This window comes from Rhinoraja longicauda, chromosome 19, assembly GCF_053455715.1.
Source record: "Rhinoraja longicauda isolate Sanriku21f chromosome 19, sRhiLon1.1, whole genome shotgun sequence".
Lineage (NCBI taxonomy): Eukaryota > Metazoa > Chordata > Chondrichthyes > Rajiformes > Arhynchobatidae > Rhinoraja > Rhinoraja longicauda.
Genome location: NC_135971.1, coordinates 26,444,748 through 26,466,803, shown reverse-complemented (window position 1 = coordinate 26,466,803; position 22,056 = coordinate 26,444,748). Strand labels below are relative to the sequence as shown.

The 22,056-nt window shown below is 42.8% G+C and overlaps 1 protein-coding gene across 1 annotated transcript in view; it reads right to left on the bottom strand.

Moving 5' to 3' along the window:
- Positions 1–6,342: 6,342 nt before the first annotated feature.
- Positions 6,343–22,056, bottom strand: part of LOC144602906 (class I histocompatibility antigen, F10 alpha chain-like) — a 31,063-nt gene continuing 15,349 nt past the window's right edge. Inside the window, exons 3-6 of the mRNA XM_078416027.1 lie at positions 17,502–17,777; positions 14,416–14,682; positions 10,803–10,910; positions 6,343–6,383 (exon numbers count right to left, since the gene is read on the bottom strand). Coding sequence (XP_078272153.1) covers positions 6,343–6,383; positions 10,803–10,910; positions 14,416–14,682; positions 17,502–17,777 — 692 coding nt within the window. The remainder of the gene's footprint in view (positions 6,384–10,802; positions 10,911–14,415; positions 14,683–17,501; positions 17,778–22,056) is intronic.

Below are 22,056 nucleotides of genomic sequence, written 5' to 3'. Positions count from 1 at the left end.
ACCCATTCTTCCCATCCCTTATTATATAAAATTCTATAGGATCGCTGCTTAGAATTCTCTTTAAATGGAACAGCCGCTGCCTCTCTGATCCACCCTTTATTGTATATTTAATGGAATAAGATGTGATCCATTCAGTGTAGCATTTGTATCCTTTCCAAAATGAAGTCACCAGAATGAAACACAATATTATGGCTCTGTCATCACAACCTCCCAGAAATGTTGGGGTAGATGGAGTCTAGCAGGAGGGAGGAACTAAATAAAACCAGTATTGATAAAGAACTAATAAGGGAGATGAAAGTGGATCAAATGATTGATAGTTTTCCAGAGCTACGAGAACTAAATGTGTGACTATAGAAATGGTGGGTGAATTGGAATGATTTTTCAGATTCAGGAGAGATTCTAATGAATTGGAAATAATGGATAAAAACTCAAAATCTGGGGAGGTGTAGAAAAACAGGGAATTATAGACAGCCAGTCTGTCTTCAATGATTTTGAGAATGCTGTCGCGCATGATAAAACACATAAAAGGAGAGCACTTGGAGAAGAATAATAGGATTGGACAAGACAAACACACTTGTGGCATATTGATGCAGTCATGACCTTTGCAATTACACAGCTCCTGAATTTTGGATTGAGTCTTGACTGTGTGAAGTCTGCAACTTTTGAAAGTTTTCCACTTTCCTACCACGTTCTAAACAAATACTTGTTAGTAGAATCATTGCTATTATATATTGACCATGGCAAAGGTGGGTGGAAGGATAGGAGGTGTACAGGCAGGAGCAATTTTTAAAAAAATACAGGATTTGTGTAATTAGTGTGCAAGGAGTGGGTAAATACATGGCACCTACTACATAATATAAGTAAATAAGAAGCTATTCAATTTGGTGGGAATAACAGGAAGTCAAATTATCTGAATTGAATTAGATATAATAAAGGAATCCTTTCTTCAACATTCACTGAAACCAAGCGTGCAGGTGCATTGGGTAATTTAAGAAGGCAAATGGTATAACAGCCTTCATAATAAAATGATCCGAACATAGTATCAGCTATGCCTTTCTGTATTTTACTTCAGGTCGTGTCATAGCAGCAGAATTAAGCCATTGAACCCCCTCCGCCATTCAACCATGCTTGAGTAATCATTCCCTCTCAACCCCATTCACCTACCCTCTCCCTATAACCTTTGTCACCCTTACTAATCAAGAACCTGTCAATTTGTGCTTTAAAAATATCCAATAACTCAGCCTCCACTGCTCTCTGTGGCTGTGAATTCCACAGCCTCACCGCCCTCTGACTAAAGAAGTTACTCCTCATCCCTTTTGAAAGATACATCATGTTATTCTGAGACATGTACTTGCCAATACCATGGCATCTGTAGTTTTGGTCTCCTGATCTTTGGAAGAATGTTCATGTTATGGAGGGAGTGCTGTGAAGGTTGATCAGATTTCAGGGTTGGGAGGACTAATGAATGAATGGTGATTAGGGCAATTAGTTTTACACCAGTCCGAGCTCTAAAGTGATTAGGACCATTTAAAAATAACTATAAAATTCTTATGGGACTGTGCAGATTCAAGAGAGTCAAAAGTCAAGAGTGTTTCATTGTCATATGTCCCAGATAGAACAATGAAATTCTTACTTGCTGCAGCACAACAGAATATGTAAACATCATATACTGTAAACATTATAATAAACGAGAGAAAAAAAGACACACACACGCACGCGCGCGGGATATCAGGTCAGTTCAGGACCCAGTGGTCACTATCTGGACATCAGGCATAAAGGTGAGATGAACAGCGATTACTTCTCCCACAGAATGATGAACTTGTGGAATGTTATACCACTGGAACCAGTTGAACACAGATCATTAAATTTATTCAAGGAGTTATATGTTATTTGTATGGTCAAAGGATCAGAAATGATGGAGAAATAAAAGGAAAAAAACCCTGCAGATGCTGGTTTAAATCGAAGGTAGACACAAAATGGTGGAGTAAATCAGCGGGTCAAGCAGCATCTCTGGAGAGAAGGAATGGGTGACGTTTCTGGTCGAGACATTTGGGTCACAATTGATCACATTGAATAATAGTTGTGGCTGAAATTCCTGAATTCCTATCACTTTTATCTTCTACATTTCAAAATTTTTGTATTTATCCTGCCCACATTTCCTCTGCATAGAAGAACATGATAACTGGGTTTGCTTAAAGGGAACAGAGACCCTGGTGCCTACGCCTTTATGCAGATAAGACAGATGCATATATTGGTTCAGTGTTAACAAAGTGAGGACATATCAGAAATTATGTTCTGAACACATTGCTATCTCAATGTGTTTACTCAAGATGCAAAAATGAATACTACTGTAGTGGGTGCGGTCACCACATAAATCAGGCCAGACGCCAGGTAAGTAGTAACAATACTTTATTCTGCAACGAACACTCACACCGCACTAAAAACTGGTGAGTCGACACACCCAAAGCCCTTTATAGCCCCAGACCACCTGACCCAAGGGAACTGACCCAGGAAGTCACCTAATCCCCCCCGTCCACTGAGTACCGAGTGGAATGACCAAGGGAGTGGCCTAGCCCCCGGGCGCCGCCACACTACTGTGTTTATAAGCAATGCACCGAAAATGTACTAACCTATATTAAAAATATCTTTGGACAAAATAACCAAAACATGGTAATCGAATCTCCCTGGGCAAGTCTTCCGCCCCCTGCCCTCCACCACTTTCAGAAGTAGCTCTTTTCCACTTGTGGAGAAGAGCAGAATTCAGCACATCTATGCAATAAAACCCAGCAGAGTATTCGACAGAGAATGCTCCCTCTCCTCCCCTCCCAACCATGACTGATGAGAATGAGGCACCAGATCAATGAATAGCATTTAGAGGGAGGCTGGGCAAACACAAAAGAGAAAAGAACAGTAGGTTCGACATTGGAGAATCCAGCATAGACTTGCCAACCATTTTGCAGATCGCATAAGGTGGGAAGAGACTCACGTGGAACGTAGGTACCAGTATTAATAGGATAGGCAGAGTAGCCTGTTCCTACACACTTGTCTCCACTGCAACCTTGTATTACTTTGATTGCCAATGCATTTTTGATCATTTTGTTTCCAATCTCTCTTTAAAAAATACAAAATCAACTTTGACGGATAACTGTGATTGATGCTGTTGCAAATAAATGGAGGCAATACATTTTCTTAACCACAATTTAATTTTGTGCCTTGCATATTAATTGACCATATATCTTGGCTTTACTTTGCAAAATGAAGCCATTATAATACAGGGTGCAGTCCAATGTGTTTACTTGCATTTAATGCCCATCTATTTTCAAAAATCTTACACTCAATGGTCTGGTCATAAAGCACATTCTACAGGCAACTATTATCCGGTGAATTCTCAAGAGCAAAGTAGCCACGTAAAATGGACGTGATCACTGTACCAGCAGTAACTGTGGATAATTTTATATTCATATGGATGATAAATTATTTGCATGAGGTTAGAAATGTACAAACAATCAAGACTTTTTGACATCATCAAATAACCAAGCATTCTGTAACAACATTTGTTGGTGCTGAGTCTCAAACTAAATGGAGTGTTAAAACAACATTTTTTTGTTCAATCCAATAATGACTGCAGTTGATGGAATCAGCATCTCAAAACCGAAGGGTGAAAAAATTCAATGGCTCAAGCAAAATTATTGGGACAAATGGTTTATGTCATAAATAGGGTCAAGAACCTGCATCAGGCATGTAAGGGAAGAGGATGGATTGCCAATACATAGCAACCAGGGAGGAATACATAGCAACCAGGTAGGTCAAAAGTAGAACAAGATGGGGAGAAGATAATGGGTAGATGGAAACAGGTAGGGGAAGAGGAGGAAGAGGTGAACAACAGGAGAACAAACTTTCCAAGTGAGACAGAGGTTCATTTGAACCTCTTCCAACTTTCTCTACTGCAGTCAGTGCTCACACTGTGGTCTTCTCTACATTGGAGAAACTAGCTGAAATGTTAACGATTTTGTAGAGCACATACCCTTTGAAGCAAAGATCATCCTGAAATCTGTTGTATGGTATTTTAACACCCCCTTCCCACTCTCACGCTGACCCGTCTGTTGTTAACCTTGGGCACTGAAAATCTTAAGCAAAATATCTGATAGTCCACCTGGGTGGACTTACAAGCCAATGGTATGAATATTAAGTTTTCATATATCAGCATCCACACCACTGGTGTTCATTTGTTCTCCCACAACCAGCCCTACACCAACCTTGCTCCAACTGTCCATCATCCCTTTCCCACCCGATTTAACCTGTCACTTACCAGGTTCTGCCCCATTCCTCCTTCAAACTGTTAGAATCTTGCCATCTTCTCTTTCAATTCTAACGCAGTGCCTTGACCTGAAATGTTGGTATATTCCATTTGCCTCCACAGATGCTGGTTGACCAAGTTGCTTTACAATGCTTTACCTTTTACTGTTTACATGCTTCAATGTCCTGTCTATATGTATTGTATTGCAGTGTCTAACTATATTGTACTGTTTTGTATTGTACTGCACTGTCATCCTGTCTATATGTTTTGCATTTGTATTGCACGATGGCCCCCGGAGGCACTCTGTTTCGTCCCATTCGTTGCATGATCTCTAAGGAGTGGAATGACAAATAAACTAAACTAACTAACTACTTCTACTGGCCTTTTTTAGTCTATAATTCTTGTTGGAAATATGCACCAAGTCTCACTCCATCTATAATTGAAACTTTTTAATTGGTGATCTTATAGAGCCATCTAAAATCACGAGGGCAATTGATCATGGGAATGCACAGTTTCTTTTACCCAGGGTGAGGAACCAGCAAAAACAGGTTTAAGGTGAGGAGGAAGATTCAGTGGGAACCTGAGGGGCAACTTTCACCACTCAGTGGTTAATGGGTGTATGGAATGAGCTGCTTGAGAAGGTAGAATAACAACATTGAAAAGACAATAGACAATAGATGCAGGAGTAGGCCATTCAGGCCTTCGAGCCAGCACCGCCATTCAATGCGATCATGGCTGATCACTCTCAATCAGTACCCCGTTCCTGCCTTCTCCCCATACCCCCTCACTCCGCTATCCTTAAGAGCTCTATCCAGCTCTCTCTTGGACACTTGGACACGTACATGGATAGAACATGTTGAGAGGTCTGTGGGCCAAATGCTGGCAAATGTGACTAACATTGATGCAGCATCTTGTTCAGCTTGGAGCATTAGGCTGAAGTACCTGTTTCCATGTTATGTGGCCCTATGACTCAGCTCGAAGGGCTGAATGGCCTACTCCTGCACCTATTGTCTATTGTCTATTGTCTATAAACCTGGCAAATGGAGTTTAATAATGGAAAATATGTGCTCATGCACTTTGGTAAGAGCAATTCAAAAGGGAGCTATTGTCTATATGGAGTGAGATTGCAAATGAGTGCAGTACAAGAGATTCAAGTGCTCAAAGTGCAAAAAAAAACAGCAGCAGGTAGATGCAGCACAACACAGAATGCAAATAGCATATTGGCATTCAAAAATAGGTTACTATTGTAATTATGGTACATGATCTGGCGAAGGACACATCAGGAGCACTGTGTACACTTTGGTCCCCAGATTTAAGAAAGGATATATTAATATTGGATATCACCCAGAAGAGATTCCTGGAATAAGCAAGTGTTGCCTTACCATGAATGGCTAAAGTCATTGGTTCTGTGTTCCTTGGAGTTGACACGAATCAGAGTTAACTTTATGAAGGTATTAAAGAGGTACGATGGGGTGGTGCATTGATGGATAATGCATGGTGGAAAAGGGAAATAAAGGGACAAGACAATTCCATGTGAAACAGATGTTCAGCTGCACCTCGTCCAACCTTGTCCACTGCATTCAGTGTACACAATGTGGCCTCTTCTACATTGGAGGAAGTAGCATAGACTGGTCATCCATTTTGCAGAGCAGCAGCATTTTGATACAACGGAGGTTATAACATTTGAGGTATTTCAAGAGAAATCGGATGTATCTAAAAGAACAGGGAATTGTACCCTATGTGGAATAAGCACAGTAAAGGACTTGAGGCCTAAGTCAGATCAGCTGTGATCAGCATCAATTGCTACACAGCACTAATTTGTACAAATGCCGGACAGTCTATTAAGAAATTCTGTCATGTTTAGTAAATTTAATTTAACTCTTTCCATATATTTCAGTTCCTGCATTTCAATCACATCCATGACATCTGTTCTGGAACTGTTAGACGTCTTGATACCATGAAAGCAGAACCTCTGTTTCAGGAAATATACTTGCTGACTGGTGGCATTTCAATCACATCCATGAAATCTTCTATTCAGCAATTGGTTAGCAGCGCATGTTCTGGTTTGGTTGAATAGTTTGATAATCTGAGGAGGGAAATTAAATATTAGACAACTGAGAAATGGCACAGCAGAGAACAGAACTCGGAAAGATACAATTTGTTTATTCACTTCAACTGTTGATTCATCCCACATAACATCTTCCTTCAAGACATAATGTCACAGCGCCAGACACCCAGGTTTGATCCTCACTACGGGTGCTGTCTGTGCAGTTTGTATCTTCTCCGTGACTGCATAGGTTTTCTCCGGGTGCTCCAGTTTCCTCCCACATTCCAAAAACAGATGTGTAGGTTTGTTGGTTAATTGGCTTGTGTCCCTAGCATGTGTGGGTGATCGTTGGTTGGTGCGGACTCAGTGGCCAAAGTGTCTGTTTCAGCGCTATGTTTCTAAACTAAACTAAACAAGAAACATAATATTCCTTCAATCAGTTTAGTTCATGCAAGTTCTATGTTATCCAACTTTCACACCCACACTAGGGTCAAATTACAGAGGCCTATTAACTGATAAACCCTGGCATCTTTGGTATGTGTGTGGAAACTGGAGCACAGTGGAAAGCCATGTGGTCCAGGGAAAACATGCAAACTTCACACAGTCAACAACCGATGTTAGGAATGAACCCATGTCTCTGACGCTGTGAGGCAGCAGCTCTATCAGCTGCACCACTCTGCCTTAATTTGCATCATGTTCAGCACAAACATTGTTGGCCGTAGGGCCTGTTCTTCTATTTCAGGGGCATTCCCATGCATCATAAAATTCTGAGAATTCAACACATTGGGTCACTGGAATTAACCATTGGGTCCCTGCCACTTTGACCATCAGGTTCCTTTGAAATTCCTCCAGATCAGTCGGATAGACACCAGTTAGGCAGCAACGGCATCCAAGTGATTCATGTCCCTCCAGCCCCTGCATCTCCATGCACCCACGAAGGTGCACCCCAAACTCCACCATCCCTGGCAGTGCATTCCTGGCACCAACCACATAGTATGTAAAATAAACTTGCCCTTTGTGAAAAGCTGCAGCTTCTACCCTGCACTGAATATGTGCAATAAGTTAAATGCCATATTAGGCATTTAGTTCATTGGGATAACTTTAGTCAATTGGGAGGTGTGATTGCAAATCTTGTACAATATCATAAACAAAGTAAAATGGGACAAAGTCAAAATGGCCATGCACAAAGAACAGAATAATCATGAACATCAATGACATGTAATTTTCTCCTCACAGCACAACCATCTCTGGCCGTCTGAATAATATAGGTACTGAATAAAAACGTTGGGATGATCTGCTCCTGTGGTGCAAGACGTTGGTTGGGCAGCGTTTGGAGAATTGTTGTAAGTTTTGTCTATCCCACTATAGGGGTCATTAACAGGGCCTGAGATTCAGGGAGAGGATGGGCATGATAGGACTTTATTCCTTAACAGGCAAGAGGCTGAGGGGTGATCTTAGAGAGGTCTATAAAATCAAGGGGCATAGACAGATTGAATGTATAGAATCTTTTAACCAGCCTTGTGTAATCAAGAACCAGAGGACTTAGGTTTAAGGTGAGAGGGAAAAGAATTACTAGGGACCAGAGGAAGTGGAAATATGGAGCAACATTCCAGGGGAAGTAGTTGAGGATGATACTAAAAAAAACATTTAAAACACACTTGGACAGGGACATAGATAGGAAAGGTTCAGGGAGATATGGGTCAATTGCAGGCAAATAGGTCTAGTTAAACATGGCATTCTTGTTGGCATGGCCAAGTTGAGGCAACGGGCCTGTTTCCATGCCATATGACTCTATGGCGCCGTGGGCTTGAAAAGCCAATTCCTTTCTGTTTCACAGCTAAATATTAGTTAATCGCCCTCACTAATAGTGACCACAATGGCAAACCCATGACCACGACTAGTTTACTGTAATAATAAACTAAAACCATTGCCTCAAGTCAAATGTGCATGACGTTGATGTTCAATGACTAAATTATTGCTGCTTTCATAGCTTTGGCACAGTGAGAAATGATGTGGGTGCTGGAACTGCTAGACATCTTGATACCATGAAAGCAGAACCTGTGTTTCAAGAAATATACTTGTTGAGTGGTGTCTCAGACAAGCAATTCCTGGGAACATTGCATTTTGAGGAGGAAATAGTACACAGCCAAGGCCAAGTGCTAAAGAAAGCAGCATGTCTGTTATTTCAATGGACACTCTGCCCTTCATCCTTCTTGTCATTTTGATCACCCAGTTTTGTTTATAATACTTTAACATTTGCAATCAATTCTCAATTCATGACATTTGCAGCTGGTGTAAAGATACATCAGCCAACACCTTCTGACTTCCAATTTAGTTTAGTTCAGAGATACAGTTTGTAAACAGGCCCATTGTGCCACCAAATCCATACTAACCACCAATCACCCATTCATAATAGATTTCCCATCCACTCCCTACACTCTCAGGGTGATTTACAGAGGCTAATTACCTACAAACACACTCATCTTTGGGATATGGGAGGAAACCGAGCACCTTGTGGAAGACACATGCGCACCGGGAGAACGCAGAGAGTACCCAAGGTCCAGATTAAACCTGGGTCTCTGGGGTTGCGAGGCAGCAGTTCTACCAGCTGCACTACCATGCTGCCCTACATTCAAACTCTAAATCCTACATTAACTTTCCCTTCCACTTGTTATGATGCAATATTCAACACAATAACTCCTTTAGACAGGGGAAAAGTGAACTGCAATTCATCGCTAAAATATCTCTTACAACAATGTGATCACAGGCAAGAAACCCGTGATATAGATGACTTTAAATTCACACTAAAAGCCTGATCATCCAGCTCTCTTGGGATTTGGGAAATGAAAGATTTTAAGGACTGGTGCATGTTACTCCAAACATACTTTAATTCCACTCATTGAGGCACTTGTTGAGCAAGTCAGTGGTTGAGGTGCATCCATACACTTCTATCAGACTTAAGCGGAGGAATAATCATGTTAATTTGCCTGAAGAGTCTCGAACCAGAATGACCGTTCCATGTTCTCTAGGGATGTTGCCTGACCTGCTGAGTTACTCTGGCACTGTCCCTCAGTCTTTCCCAATCTTATAATTTAAAAATATTCAGCATCTGTCTTCATCATTAAGAGTCATGGAAATATGCAGCATACAAACATGGCCTTTGGCCCACTGGGTTTACACCAACCATTCTTGTACATATATCCTACATTTGTCCCACATTCTCATCAGCTCTCCCCACATTGCATCATGCACAATCCAGGGGTCAACTAACTTACCAAACCACTTTTGGGCTGTGGGGGAAAACCATAGCACCTGGGGAAACCCACTTGGTCACAGGAACAACATGCAAACTCTACAGAGTCAACAGCCGATGTCGATATTGAATTCAGGTCTATGGCTCTGTGCTGCCCTGTTTCACACTATAGTACACGTCATGTTGTTGCTCATTCATTCGGCTTTCCACCTTGAACCATTTCTCCCACCACCACTCACATTCCCACTTCATTTTGAGTCTTCCAGCAACTGTGGCCAGGGTGGCAGCCACTGTGGCGCGGCGGTAGAGTTGCTGCCTTACAGCGCTTGCAGCGCCGGAGACCCGGGTCCGATCCGGACTATGGGTGCTGTCTGTACAGAGTTTGTACGTACTCCCCGTGACCGCGTGGGTTTTCTATGAGATCTAAGGTTTCCTCCCACACTCCAAAGACATACAGGTATGTAGGTTAATTGGCTTGTTATGTGATTATAGGATAGTGTTAATGTGCAGGGATCGCTGGTCAGCGTGGACTCGGTGGGCTGAAGAGCCTGCTTCCGCGCTGTATCTCTAAATTAAAGTAAACTAAACTAGGAAATGTTAAACTGCAACCAATCTGCCTGGTAGCTGACTTGGATTATGAACAGTGCGAGCCCCCAACAGAGCAGCACAGTGTCACAGCTAGTAGAGCTGCTGCCTCACAGCGAGTTCAATTTGAGTGACATCCATGTGGAGTTTGCACGTTCTCCGTGTGACCACATTGGATTCCTCCAGGAGCTCCGGTTTCCTCACACATCCCAAAGATTCGTCAGTTTGTAGTTTAATTGGCCACCGTAAATTGCCATTAGTGAGTGGGTGACTGGATGAGAAGGTGCAATGATATAGAATTCACGAGAACAGGTTGGCATGGACTCTCTGGGCAGAAAAGACTGCTTTCATGCTGTAGTTTTCAATGATTCAATGATATTTCTAGGATTTGGTGCAGTGAATCTATTACGTTTAACTATTTTTTAAACTCTGAATTCACATGAACAATTTTCAGACATCTGATTATTAGAAACATTTAACCACAGCACAAAGGTGTGTTGACAGTCGTGACTGTCAAGCTATTTCAGGTGTCACTGCTGCCTTATCATACTTGAGGTCGATAATGTCCTTAAGTCTAACACCTTTACTAGCAACAGTGCATCACTATTTTCCCATCTTACCTTTCCTCTTTTTTCTCCACCAAACAATTACTGCCAAGACAATAGCCAGCGATATCAGCACACACACGGCAATAAGGCCTATGTGCCTGTCTTTCCTCCCATTTCCTTCTGAAAAATAAGACACGCATAATTTTACAAATCAATTGTTAAGCTGTGTAGATTGGCACTGTCGGAAGACTTCAGGATGAAGAGGGTCTCGACCAAAAATGCCACCTATTCCTTTTCTCCAGAGATGCTACCTGACTCGCTGAGTTGCTCCAGCATTTTGTGTCTATCTATGGAGATTTCCAAGGTATATAAGATGATATGTTGTTTTGAATCATGCAGTTCCACACCATGGCAAAGGGCCAACATCTGTTCCGTACAACTCTGTGACTTATGGCACCTTCATAGCCACAACTTAATTCAAGAAAGAAGGTGAATTGAAAGCAGAATGCTTTAACCCTATATAATCTAACACTTCTTTTGGGGAAAATGCTGGATTCTTTTAAGTAATGGCAGAACATTTAATTAATAGCAAAACAATAAAGTGCATTAACAGGGTATTAACAGGAAAATTGAAGAAAGAAGGAATTGCAGATACTGATTTTCACAAAAGCTTTAGTTTAGTTTAGTATATTGTCACATGAATAGCGAAGAAGGGATCTGCAAGCTGCAGGAAGATATAGATGAGATGGTCAGATGGGCGGAGCAGTGGCAGATGGAATTTAATCCTGAAAAGTGCGAGGTGATGCACTTTGGCAGAAATAACTTGGAGAGGGAGTACACCATGAATGGAAGGACCCTAGGGAAGACAGGGGTACAGAGGGACCTTGGAGTACAGGTACACAAGTCCTTGAAGGCAGCAGGACAGGTGGATAGGGTGGTTAAAAAGGCATATGGGTTACTGGCCTTCATTAGCCGGGGCATCGAATATAAAAGTAGGGGGGTAATGATGGAATTGTACAGAACACTGGTGAGGCCACAGCTGGAGTATTGTGTACAGTTCTGGTCACCACATTATAGAAAGGATGTGATAGCTTTGGAGAGGGTGCAGAGGAGATTCACCAGGATGCTGCCAGGGATGAAGGGCCTCGGCTATGAGGAGAGACTGAGCAGACTGGGGTTGTTTTCCCTGGAGCAGGGAAGGCTGAGAGGGGACATGATCGAGGTGTACAAGATCATGAGGGGCATGTATTAGATAGATGGCGGGGAACTTCTTCCACTGGTGGAAGGTTCAACAACGAGGGGACATAGATACAGGGTAAGGGGAGGGAAGTTTTGGGGGGATGTGAGAAAGAACTTTTTCACACAGAGGGTGGTTGGAGTCTGGAACTCACTGCCTGGGGTGGTGGTGGAGGCGGGAACACTCACAACGTTCAAGAGGCATTTGGATGGGCACTTGAAATGTTACAACATTCAGGGCTACGGTCCAAATGCGGGAAAATGGGATTAAAATTAGACTGTGTTTGGTAACGGGCGGCGCGGACACGATGGGCCGAAGGGCCTCTTTCTGTGCTGTAGGACTCTATGACTATGACTCTATAACTGAGGCGCAGTGAAAAGGTTTTGTTACGTGCTAACCAGTCAGTGGAAAGAATGTACATGATAGATACAAAATGCTGGAGTAACTCAGCGGGACAGGCAGCATCTCTGGCGGACATCGACTCAGTCAGAAGGATCGTGTCCCGAAACATCACCTATTCCTTTTCTCCAGAGAAGCTGCCTGACCAGCTGAGTTATTCCAGCATTTTGTGTCCATCTTCGCTGTAAACCAGCATCTGCAGTTCCTTCTTACACATGGACAGGCGACATTTCGGTTTGGGACCCTTCCACAAAACTTTGTTTGAGAAATTGATTAGAATTCTTTGAAAATACAACAGAGTTGATAAAGAGGAACCCGTACATAGTGTATAATCGAACAGCAGTAGCTTGCAGGTGTGAAAAGCCTAAACTTCAAAGACAGAATGCTGGAAATACTCAGCAGAATAGGTAGCACAACTGGAGCGAGAAACAAAAGAAATACAATATATCTGGATTTCCATCTGGTATCTGATCAGGTAATGCAAAGGCACATGGCTTATGACATTGGGGGTAATAATTAGCATGAATGGCAAAACAATTTAGAGCAAGTAGACAGTTGTCTTAAAGGAGCGTTCAGGTTGAGAAACTGCAACCAATGGGGCGGCACTGGGATCAGTGCAAGAAAGTCAACTACTTAGAGTTGGTATTCAGAGCAGATGAAGGGCGTGCTGGCACTGTGGCCTAGATTACTGATGATACATAGACAGGTTGGAAATTAAGTTCTGGAGTATGTCAACCGTCTTTAGAGTGAAACATCACATTCCTTAGTTGTGCATTGTTCGAGGGAGGAAACGTTTTCAAAAGTGAGCATTTGTGTCGGTCAGTGCAGAATAGCTGTAATCAAACTAGTACGATCGCTGTTCGTCAGGCAGACCTATCTGGTGGGCAATTGTGATCAGTAGATTTTGATGTACGGGCATTTGACGATACTGGTTAGGTCAAGTGGAGATGGTAATATTTTTCCATGCAGAAGCTGTAACTTGCATCACAGAACTTACTTCATTAGGTTTACTTTTATTATTGCCAGAGTTCAAGATACAGTGCAAATGTTTCTTTTGCATGCTATCCAAACAGATCAGATAATACTATACATAAATAAACTCAAATACAATAGATGGAGCAACAAGGAAGATGCAGAGTACAGAATAGAGTTCTCAGCATTGTAACGCATCAGTCCCATAGTTCATGTTCAATGTGCACAATGAGGTTGAGGTGCATCGTACATTACAACAATATTATGCAAGGCCACTTCCAAAGCCTGATTACAGATGGAAAGGGGGCGTTCCTGAGTCGGGTAGTGCACATTTTCAACTTTCTGTACCTAGAGCCTGATGGGAGCAGGAAGGAGGAGGAATGGCCGGGGTGGGATAAGTCTCATATTCCAAGGCAACCTGGAGTCTATTGAGTCAATAGTGGGAAGTCTGGTCTGTTAGATGATCTTTAACTCTTTGTATTTTCTTGCAGTCTTGGGCAGTGCAGTTCCCAAATCAAGTTGTGATGCAACCCAACAACATGCTTTCTCCAGCGGCATCTATAGATGTTTGCAAGAGTCACCAGACATGATGAATATCCTCAGTCTCCTGAGGAAGTAGAGGTGTCAGTGTGCCTCCTTGGTGATGTGGTCAGTCCATGACAGAATATTGGATAGATTCGTGCCATGGAACACGAAGCTCTCAATCATTTCCACTTCGGACCATTGATTCGGATTGGGGCATGTACTCCCCCAGTGCCTTGCTGTTATTCATTTTTTATTGAAACACACTTTTCATTGATTTCAGTTCCACCACTGAGAATCTCAAATGCGCCTTCCGTGTATATTAGCTATTTATTTACTTTTGATATATTTTCCGTTGAGAAAGTCTTCTGCTCATTGGTGGGTGCTGATTACATGATGGCTTCGGGCAACACCACTACACAAAGAAAGTTTAAGCATCTTGGAATATGGGATGCAGTCACAATTATTAAAATGGAAATGACAGAAGATAATGATAAACTGTTTCATTAACACTTCAGTTTCTTCTATCTATGAAATAAATTTTAACGTCCTTACCCCAGATGATGGTCTTCCCACCGGGCAGGCTGCTGTGATCGACATGACAGGAATACTGTTTCCCATCATATGGATCATACTCAAGGACAGACCTTAGATGATATGTTCCATTGCTGTTGGGTACGACCCCAGAAGATTTGGTCTCAGAGATATGTTGACCATTCTGCAACCAGCTCACATTGATGGCCGGTGGGTAAAATCCAAACACAGTGCAGTACAGGACTGAATGATCATCAGGGCGGGCAGCGAGAGAGACCTCAGGGGAGACTACAAGACAATAAGTTGGTTATTTTCACCTGCAGTAAAACTTGCAGTCACCCACCACAAAATATTCTTCAGCCCACTGCAACCACCATGCGACTGTCTACATCCGCCCCATTTTGCCTCTTTCATCACCATTACCCAACCACGAGGTTGCAAAGAGATGGTACTGTTAAGACAGTACACAAGAAAGTTTGAAAGCACGTACCATTCGATTCAAGAACAGGATCTTCCCCACTGTTATCGGACTACTGAATTATTCTCATGTAAGATAAGGTGTTGTCCTGATCTACCAACTAACATTTGTGAACCATGCACAATTTTTGATCTGCAGTTTCTCTGTAACTGTAATGCTATTAGTTCAGTTTAGTTGATTGTCACATGTACCGAGGTAGAGTGCAAAGCTTTTGTTGCATGCTAACCAGTCAGCAGAGAGACAATATGATTACAATCGATCCATTTACAGTCTACCGCTACATAAGGGAATAACATTTATTGCAAGGTAAAGCGAGCATAGTCAGATCATGGATAGTCCGAGGGCCATCACTGAAGTAGATAATGGTTCAGCACTGCTCTCTGGTTATGGTAGGATGATTCAGTTGCCTGATAAGAGCTGGAAAGAAACTGTCCCTGAATCTGGTGATGTGCGTTTCACACTTCTATACATTTGCCTGATGGGAGAGGAGATAAGAGGGAGTGGCCAGGGTGTGACTTGTCCTTGATTATGCTGCAGGCCTTGTTGAGGCAGCATAAGGTACTGTATAAATGGAGTCAATAGAAGGGAAGTTGGTTTGTGTGATAATCTGGGCTGCGTCCACAATTCGCTACAATTTCTTGGATGGAGCTGTTTCCAAACCAAGCTGTAATGCATCCTGATAAAATTCTTTCTATGGTGCATCTGTAGAAGTTGGTGAGACTACAATATAGTGTAACTGTATATTCTGCACTCTGAATATTTTTCTCTTTACACTGTTCTATTTGTGGATGGCTTGATTGTTGTTACGTGTAGTATGATCTGTCTGGATAACACAGACAAACTTTAGACGTTATCTCAGTTCACGTGACAATAATAAACCAATACCAACAGCAAATGTTTTCACTAAAATTGACAATGATAAATAATTGACAAGTTACAAAATAAAGGCCAATTGGGGAGTGGACACGCTTAAAATTGGAAGTATTTTCACTCGTCTTCAATAGGAGACACAAGTTACGAGATAAAAGGGAGCAGTCATTTGTTTAGAAATCTCTTTTTACAGAGAGTGGTCATCGTCTGGCAATCTCTACCTTAGAGATTTGTGAAAGCAGGATCATTGGAAGTATTTAATGTGGTGGTAGTGAAAGATCGGGGTATTGAGAGCAATGAGGAATTGGCACTGAACAGGAGTAGAGGCCTGAGGAACATCAGCCATGGTCATATTGAATGGTGGGAGGTTTGAGGACCAAATGGCTTACTTGGGAACTTGATAACTGAGGAGAAACTGGCTTCTGTAAATTGTCTCTAGCTTGTGGGACAGAACTAATGAACGGGCGATTGCTGGTCTGTGCGGACACAGTGGCCCAAAGGTCCTGTTTCCATACTCTATCACTAAAATACACCCAAACTAATCTCCACTGCCTGCATGTGATCCATATCCTTGTATTTCCTGCATCTCCATGAGCCTGTCCAAAACCTTCTTCAGCACCATTATCATGTCCGCTTCTACCACCACTCCTGGTCGTGCATTCTAGGTCTCTCTGTGCAAAAAAAACGTGATCTGCACATCTCGTTTACATTTTGCCCTCTGAAGCTGAACACTGTGCTCTATAGACATGTGTGATATAAAACCGATTAGGGGCTGTCAACTATGGTCAAGAAAAGCCATGGTTAAGTAATATGAAAGACATCAATCACACTTTCTCCCTGTCAAACAGGGGTGTAACGCTGAGGCTCTGTAAGGCACTGGTCAGGCCGCACTTGGAGTATTGCGAGCAATTTCGGGCACCATATCTGAGGAAGGATGTGTTGGCTCTGGAGAGGGTCCAGAGGAGATTTACAAGAATGATCCCAGAAATAAACGGGTTAACATATGATGAGCGTTTGATGGCACTGGGCCTGCATTCGTTGGAGTTTAGAAGAATAAGGGAGAACCTCATTGAAACATACCAAATAGTGAAAGACATGGATAGAATGGATGTGGAGAGGATGTGTCCACTGGTGGGAGAGTCTACAACTAGAGGTCATAGTCTCAATATTAAAAGACATTCATTTAGGAAGGAAATGAGGAGGAATGTATTTTGTCAGAGGGTGGTGAATCTTGGAATTATTTGCCACAGAAGGCCGTAGAGGCCATCAATGGATATTTTTAAGGCATAGATAGATAGACTCTTGATTAGTATGTGTGTCAGGGGTTATGGGGAGAAGGCTGGAGGCTGGGGTTAGGAGCGAGAGATAGATCAGCTATGAATGAATGACAGAGTAGACTTGATGGGCCGAATGTTCTAATTCTGCTCCTATCACTAATGACCTGATGACTCAGTTGGCTTCCACCGTGTGCTCCAGTTTTGTCCCACATACCAAAGACATGCCAGTGAGTTAGTTGGACATTTCAAATTATCCACACTGCAGCTGATTGAAAGGAGAATCAGAGGGAGCTGAGCGCAAGTTGTGAGAGAGCTGTGGAACAGTTTGGTGACATTGCATTGAAAACTAGCTTCGACTCAATGGGCCAAACGACCTTTCCCTCTGTCATTATTGGGTCAGAGATAATATTACTCATTGCCTCAGAGTGAAATATTGCTCATTGCCTAAAATCACAAAACAACACTCTTTGTTGCGAACTCACCTTTTCTGGTCAGGTATGTTTTTCCAATTGCGTAGTATGTTTTCCATAAATCCACACAGTCATTTTCTAACAAGCTCTTGAAATAACGGTTCATCTTTTCATTCTTGTCCCATTTCTTTTTGAAGGACTCAGCCACTGGATCATGCACCGTCCACTTTAGTTTGTCCTTATCAAAACTAAATGCATATCTTCCGTCATAAGCCAACTTCAATATCCCTACATTGGGACTGTGATCGTTCACCTCACAACCAAACTGCCCTTGAACATAGTGATAATCTGAAAGAAAAACAAAATAATGATTTGATTAATTGTTATGACTGGGGTAATTTCTGAGCACCTGGGTGCAAGTAATTTATATATGTCGCAAGTAACAAAGGTCACAGCACAGATCCCTGCAGAACTCTACTGGTCACTGAACTACAGCCTGAAGATTTGTCCTTCCGCTACACTCCTCTATACTGGGGATTTATCCACCTTAATGCTCTTCAAGTTACCCCAACACCTCCTCTTGCTTAACTTCATAGTGCCCCTGCATGTTAGTATTCTCCACACTGATCTCTCTATTCTCCATGTCTTTCTTGGTGAAACCAAATGCAAAGTATTTGTTTTGTACCTCGCCTACATCCACAAACTCCAAGCACATAATCCATTCTATATCCTTGAGCAATCCCACCTTCTCCCTCGTGTTTTAAATATAGATAGAAAAAGATGTGGGACTTACTGCAATCCGACTCGCCAAAGCCACTTGGTGGTCTCTATTGGCCCCTGTAGTTTTAAGCTTTAGAGATACAGCGCAAAAACATGCCCTTCAGCCAACACTAGGGACCATTTACATTTATACCAAGCCAATTTACCTACATACCTGTAGGTCTTTGGAGTGTGGGAGGAAACCGAAGATCTCGGAGAAACCCCCCACGGTCACGGGGAGAACGTACAAACTCCGTACAGGCAGCACCCGTAGTCAGGATCGAAGCCAGGTCTCCGGTGCTGCATGCACTGTAAGGCTGCAACTCTACCGCTGGCCCACTGAGCCACCTTCTACTCACCCACTTGAGTTATTCCCTCCTTTCTTTACATTCCTCAAAGCTCCTGTCTGATTTCATCCTCCTGAACCTTGCATGCACTTTTTTTCTTTTTGACTAAAGTTACAACCGTTTTGGTTATGCAAGCTTCCCTTCCTTTGCCATCCTCCACCTTCGTCCTCACTGGAACTGGTGATTAAATAACTCATACATAAATCATAGGAGTCACTGTATGTCTTTGGAGTATGGGAGGAAACCGAAGATCGCTGGTCAGCGCGGATTCATCTCTAAACTAAACTAAAAAACGTCAATATAACCCTAGGATTTTGAAAGAGAAACACAGTCAAGCTGTAGGTGTTGGAGTGGGCCAGCTGCTGCTGGGGGTCCTAATGTTGGCATTACCGTTTGCAAGTCATGATTTGTTATACTGGCACATTGCACATCGCTCAGCTACCTGTTGAGCATGTTTCCGAAAACCTCATACCCACCAGGTTGTTTGGAATTGGGTAGCCATTTGCTGGAGGAGGAGGGGTGGGGTGCGGGGGTTGAGATGACCCCATGAGTGGATTTGTTGGGCAAGGAATGACATTGATGCTTGTGGTGAGACTGGCTTGACTATGTCTCTGTGTCTCCAGATACAATCCCTACACATCTTAATGCCTGACTTAATCCATGTCCACAGCTCCTCTTTTGGCCAATTTGCTTCACATTCTTTGTTGGTCCCATTCCGAATTACTTGTACTCGAGGTGCACGCGTAACTCAGTTTTTATGCTGGTACATTTTGTTGACGTTTCCTTAGCCACCTTGGTGATTCATTCCCTCTGTCATTGAAATTCATTGTTTTGCATACTCAAGGTATGCAAAGAGTCTTCACATGAAGGACACCGACAAAGTTATGAAGTATCCTACAGGTCTTCCTTTGTTCTTCCACCTCCCCCCACCCCCCTCACGGCGGTTCCCTCATGCCAAGTCCTCCTTTGTTCAATGATACACTACGAATGTCATTGAATTAACACAGTAATGGTGATAGGGCTTATTGACTTTCAATATTATTAAGGGGTTGGACACGTTAGAGGCAGGAAACATATTCCCAATGTTGGGGGAGTCCAGAAGGAGGGGCCACAGTTTGGAAATGGGGGGTAGGCCATTTGGAACTGAGATGATGAAAGACCTTTTTCAGTCGGGGAGTTGTGATTCTGTGGAGTTCTCTGCCTCAGAGGGCAGTGGAGGCCAATTCTCTAAATGCATTCGGGAGAGAGCTGGATAGAGCTCTTGGGGATAGCGGAGTCATGGGGTATGGGGAGAAGGCAGGAACGGGGTGCTGATTGAGAATGATCAGCCATGATCATGTTGGATGGCGGTGCTGGCTCGAAGGGCCGAATGGCCTCCTCCTGCACCTATTGTCTATTGTCTATTGTCTATTCACATACCTAAGAAAGCTTTTACTATCCTCCTTTATATTTTTGGCTAGTTTACCCTCGTACCTCAACTTTTCTCCCCGTATTGCCTTTTTAGTTATCTTCTGTTGCTCTTTCAAAGAGTCCCAGTCCTCTGGCTTCCCACTCTTCTTTGCTTTGTTGTACTTCTTCTCTTTTATTTTTATGCTGTCCTTGTCTTCCCTTGTCGGCCATGGGCGCCTCTTACTCCCCTTACAATGGAGCTGCTCAGCGGGTCAGGCAGCATCTGTGGAGAACGTCACTGGGGGAGCAGTGAGAGAGGGTCTCGCAGTTCTCCACGTTGGGTAGAGGAGGAGAATCTCTTCAAAGTAGGCATAGCCCACGAGGAGATATCACCGTGGAGCAAATCGAACAGGAAATTAGAAATGCGTGCAACCAAACAGGAAATTAGAAATGGGTGCAACAAACAGGAAATTAGAAATGCGTGCAACAAAGGTAAAACAGTTATAATGGGCGACTTCAATCTACATATAGATTGGGTGAATCAAACTGGCAGGGGTGCTGAGGAAGAGGATTTCTTGGAATGTATGCGGGATAGTTTTCTAAACCAACATGTAGAGGAGTTTTCTAAACCAAAGACGTACAGGTATGTAGGTTAATTGACTGGGTAAAATGTAAAAATTGTCCCAAGTGTGTGTAGGATAGTGTTAATGTGCAGGGATCGCTGGGCGGTGCGGACTTGGTGGGCCGAAAAGGCCTGTTTCCACGTTGTATCTGAAATATGAAATAATAATAATATGAAAATATGTCCAATGGCAAATATTATGTATGGACAAGAGTGGTGCAGATGGATTTGGACAGCCTATTTTACAATTGCTGCTCAAGATAATTTAGAGATGCAGTGCGAAAACAGGCCCTTCAGTCCACAGAGTCCGCACCGACCAGTGATCCCCACCGACTAGTACACTAGCACTAGCCTACACACAAGGGACAAATTATAATCTTTATCAAAGTCAATTAACTTACAAACCTGTATGCCTTTGGAGTGTGTGAGGAAACCGGAGCACCCGGGGAAACCCCACACAGGTCACGGGGAGAACGTACAAACTCTGCATAGACAGCACCTGAGGCCAGGATCAACCCCGGGTTTCTGGCACTGTGAGGCAGCAACTCTATCGCTCCACCATTTTGCCCTTTAGGTTATCCTTTAAATATATCACACAACTTTTCTTTCAAATTCAGTCAATAAAAGTGAAGACAATTGGTGAGGTATGCAAGGGATTTTAACAATAAGCCAACAACATTTCAATGATTTGTAAAATGCTGGAAACACAGCAGGTTCAACAGAACCTATGGTAAGAGAAACAGAATTAATGCTTCAGAATTGTGAAAATGTGTACGTTGCATATAGGAGTGGGAGGTATGGTTGGGAATATCCCTGATAGGGAGTATCCCTCACAGGGTAATGCCAGGTTGCTATGGTGATAAGCTGACGATTAAGCCATCAGCCAATGGTATTTTTGGATTTTATTTCACATTTCCAGGGTCTGCAGTTCTTAGATTAGAGACTCAGCATGGAAACGGGCCATTCAGCCCACCAAGTCCATGCCGACCATCAATCATCCATTCACACTAGTTTTATGTTATCCCAAAATAGACTCAAAATGTTGGAGTAACTCAGCGGAACAGGTAGAATCTCTGGATAGAGCGAATGTGTGACGTTTCCAGTTGAGACCCTTCCTCAGACAGGGGAGACACTCTGTCTGAGGAAGGGTCTCGACCCAAAAAGTCATCCATTCCTTCTAACCAGAGACGCTGCCTGTTCCACCGAGTTACTCCAGCTCTTTGTGCCTGTATTCTCTATAAACCAGCATCTGCAGTTCCTTCCTACACATCTATGTTATCCCACTTTCTCACCCATTCTCAGCACAACAAGAGTAACTTACACAGCCCAATTAACCTACAAACCCTCACGTTTTCAAGATATGGGATGAAAGAAACCGGAACTCATGGAGGAAATATGTGTGGTCACAGGGAGACGTGTAAACTCGCTCGATTTCAGGATCAAACCTGTCACAGTGAGAAATTTACTGAGATTTTACTGAAATTTTAGATTTTTTAAATTTACATTGATC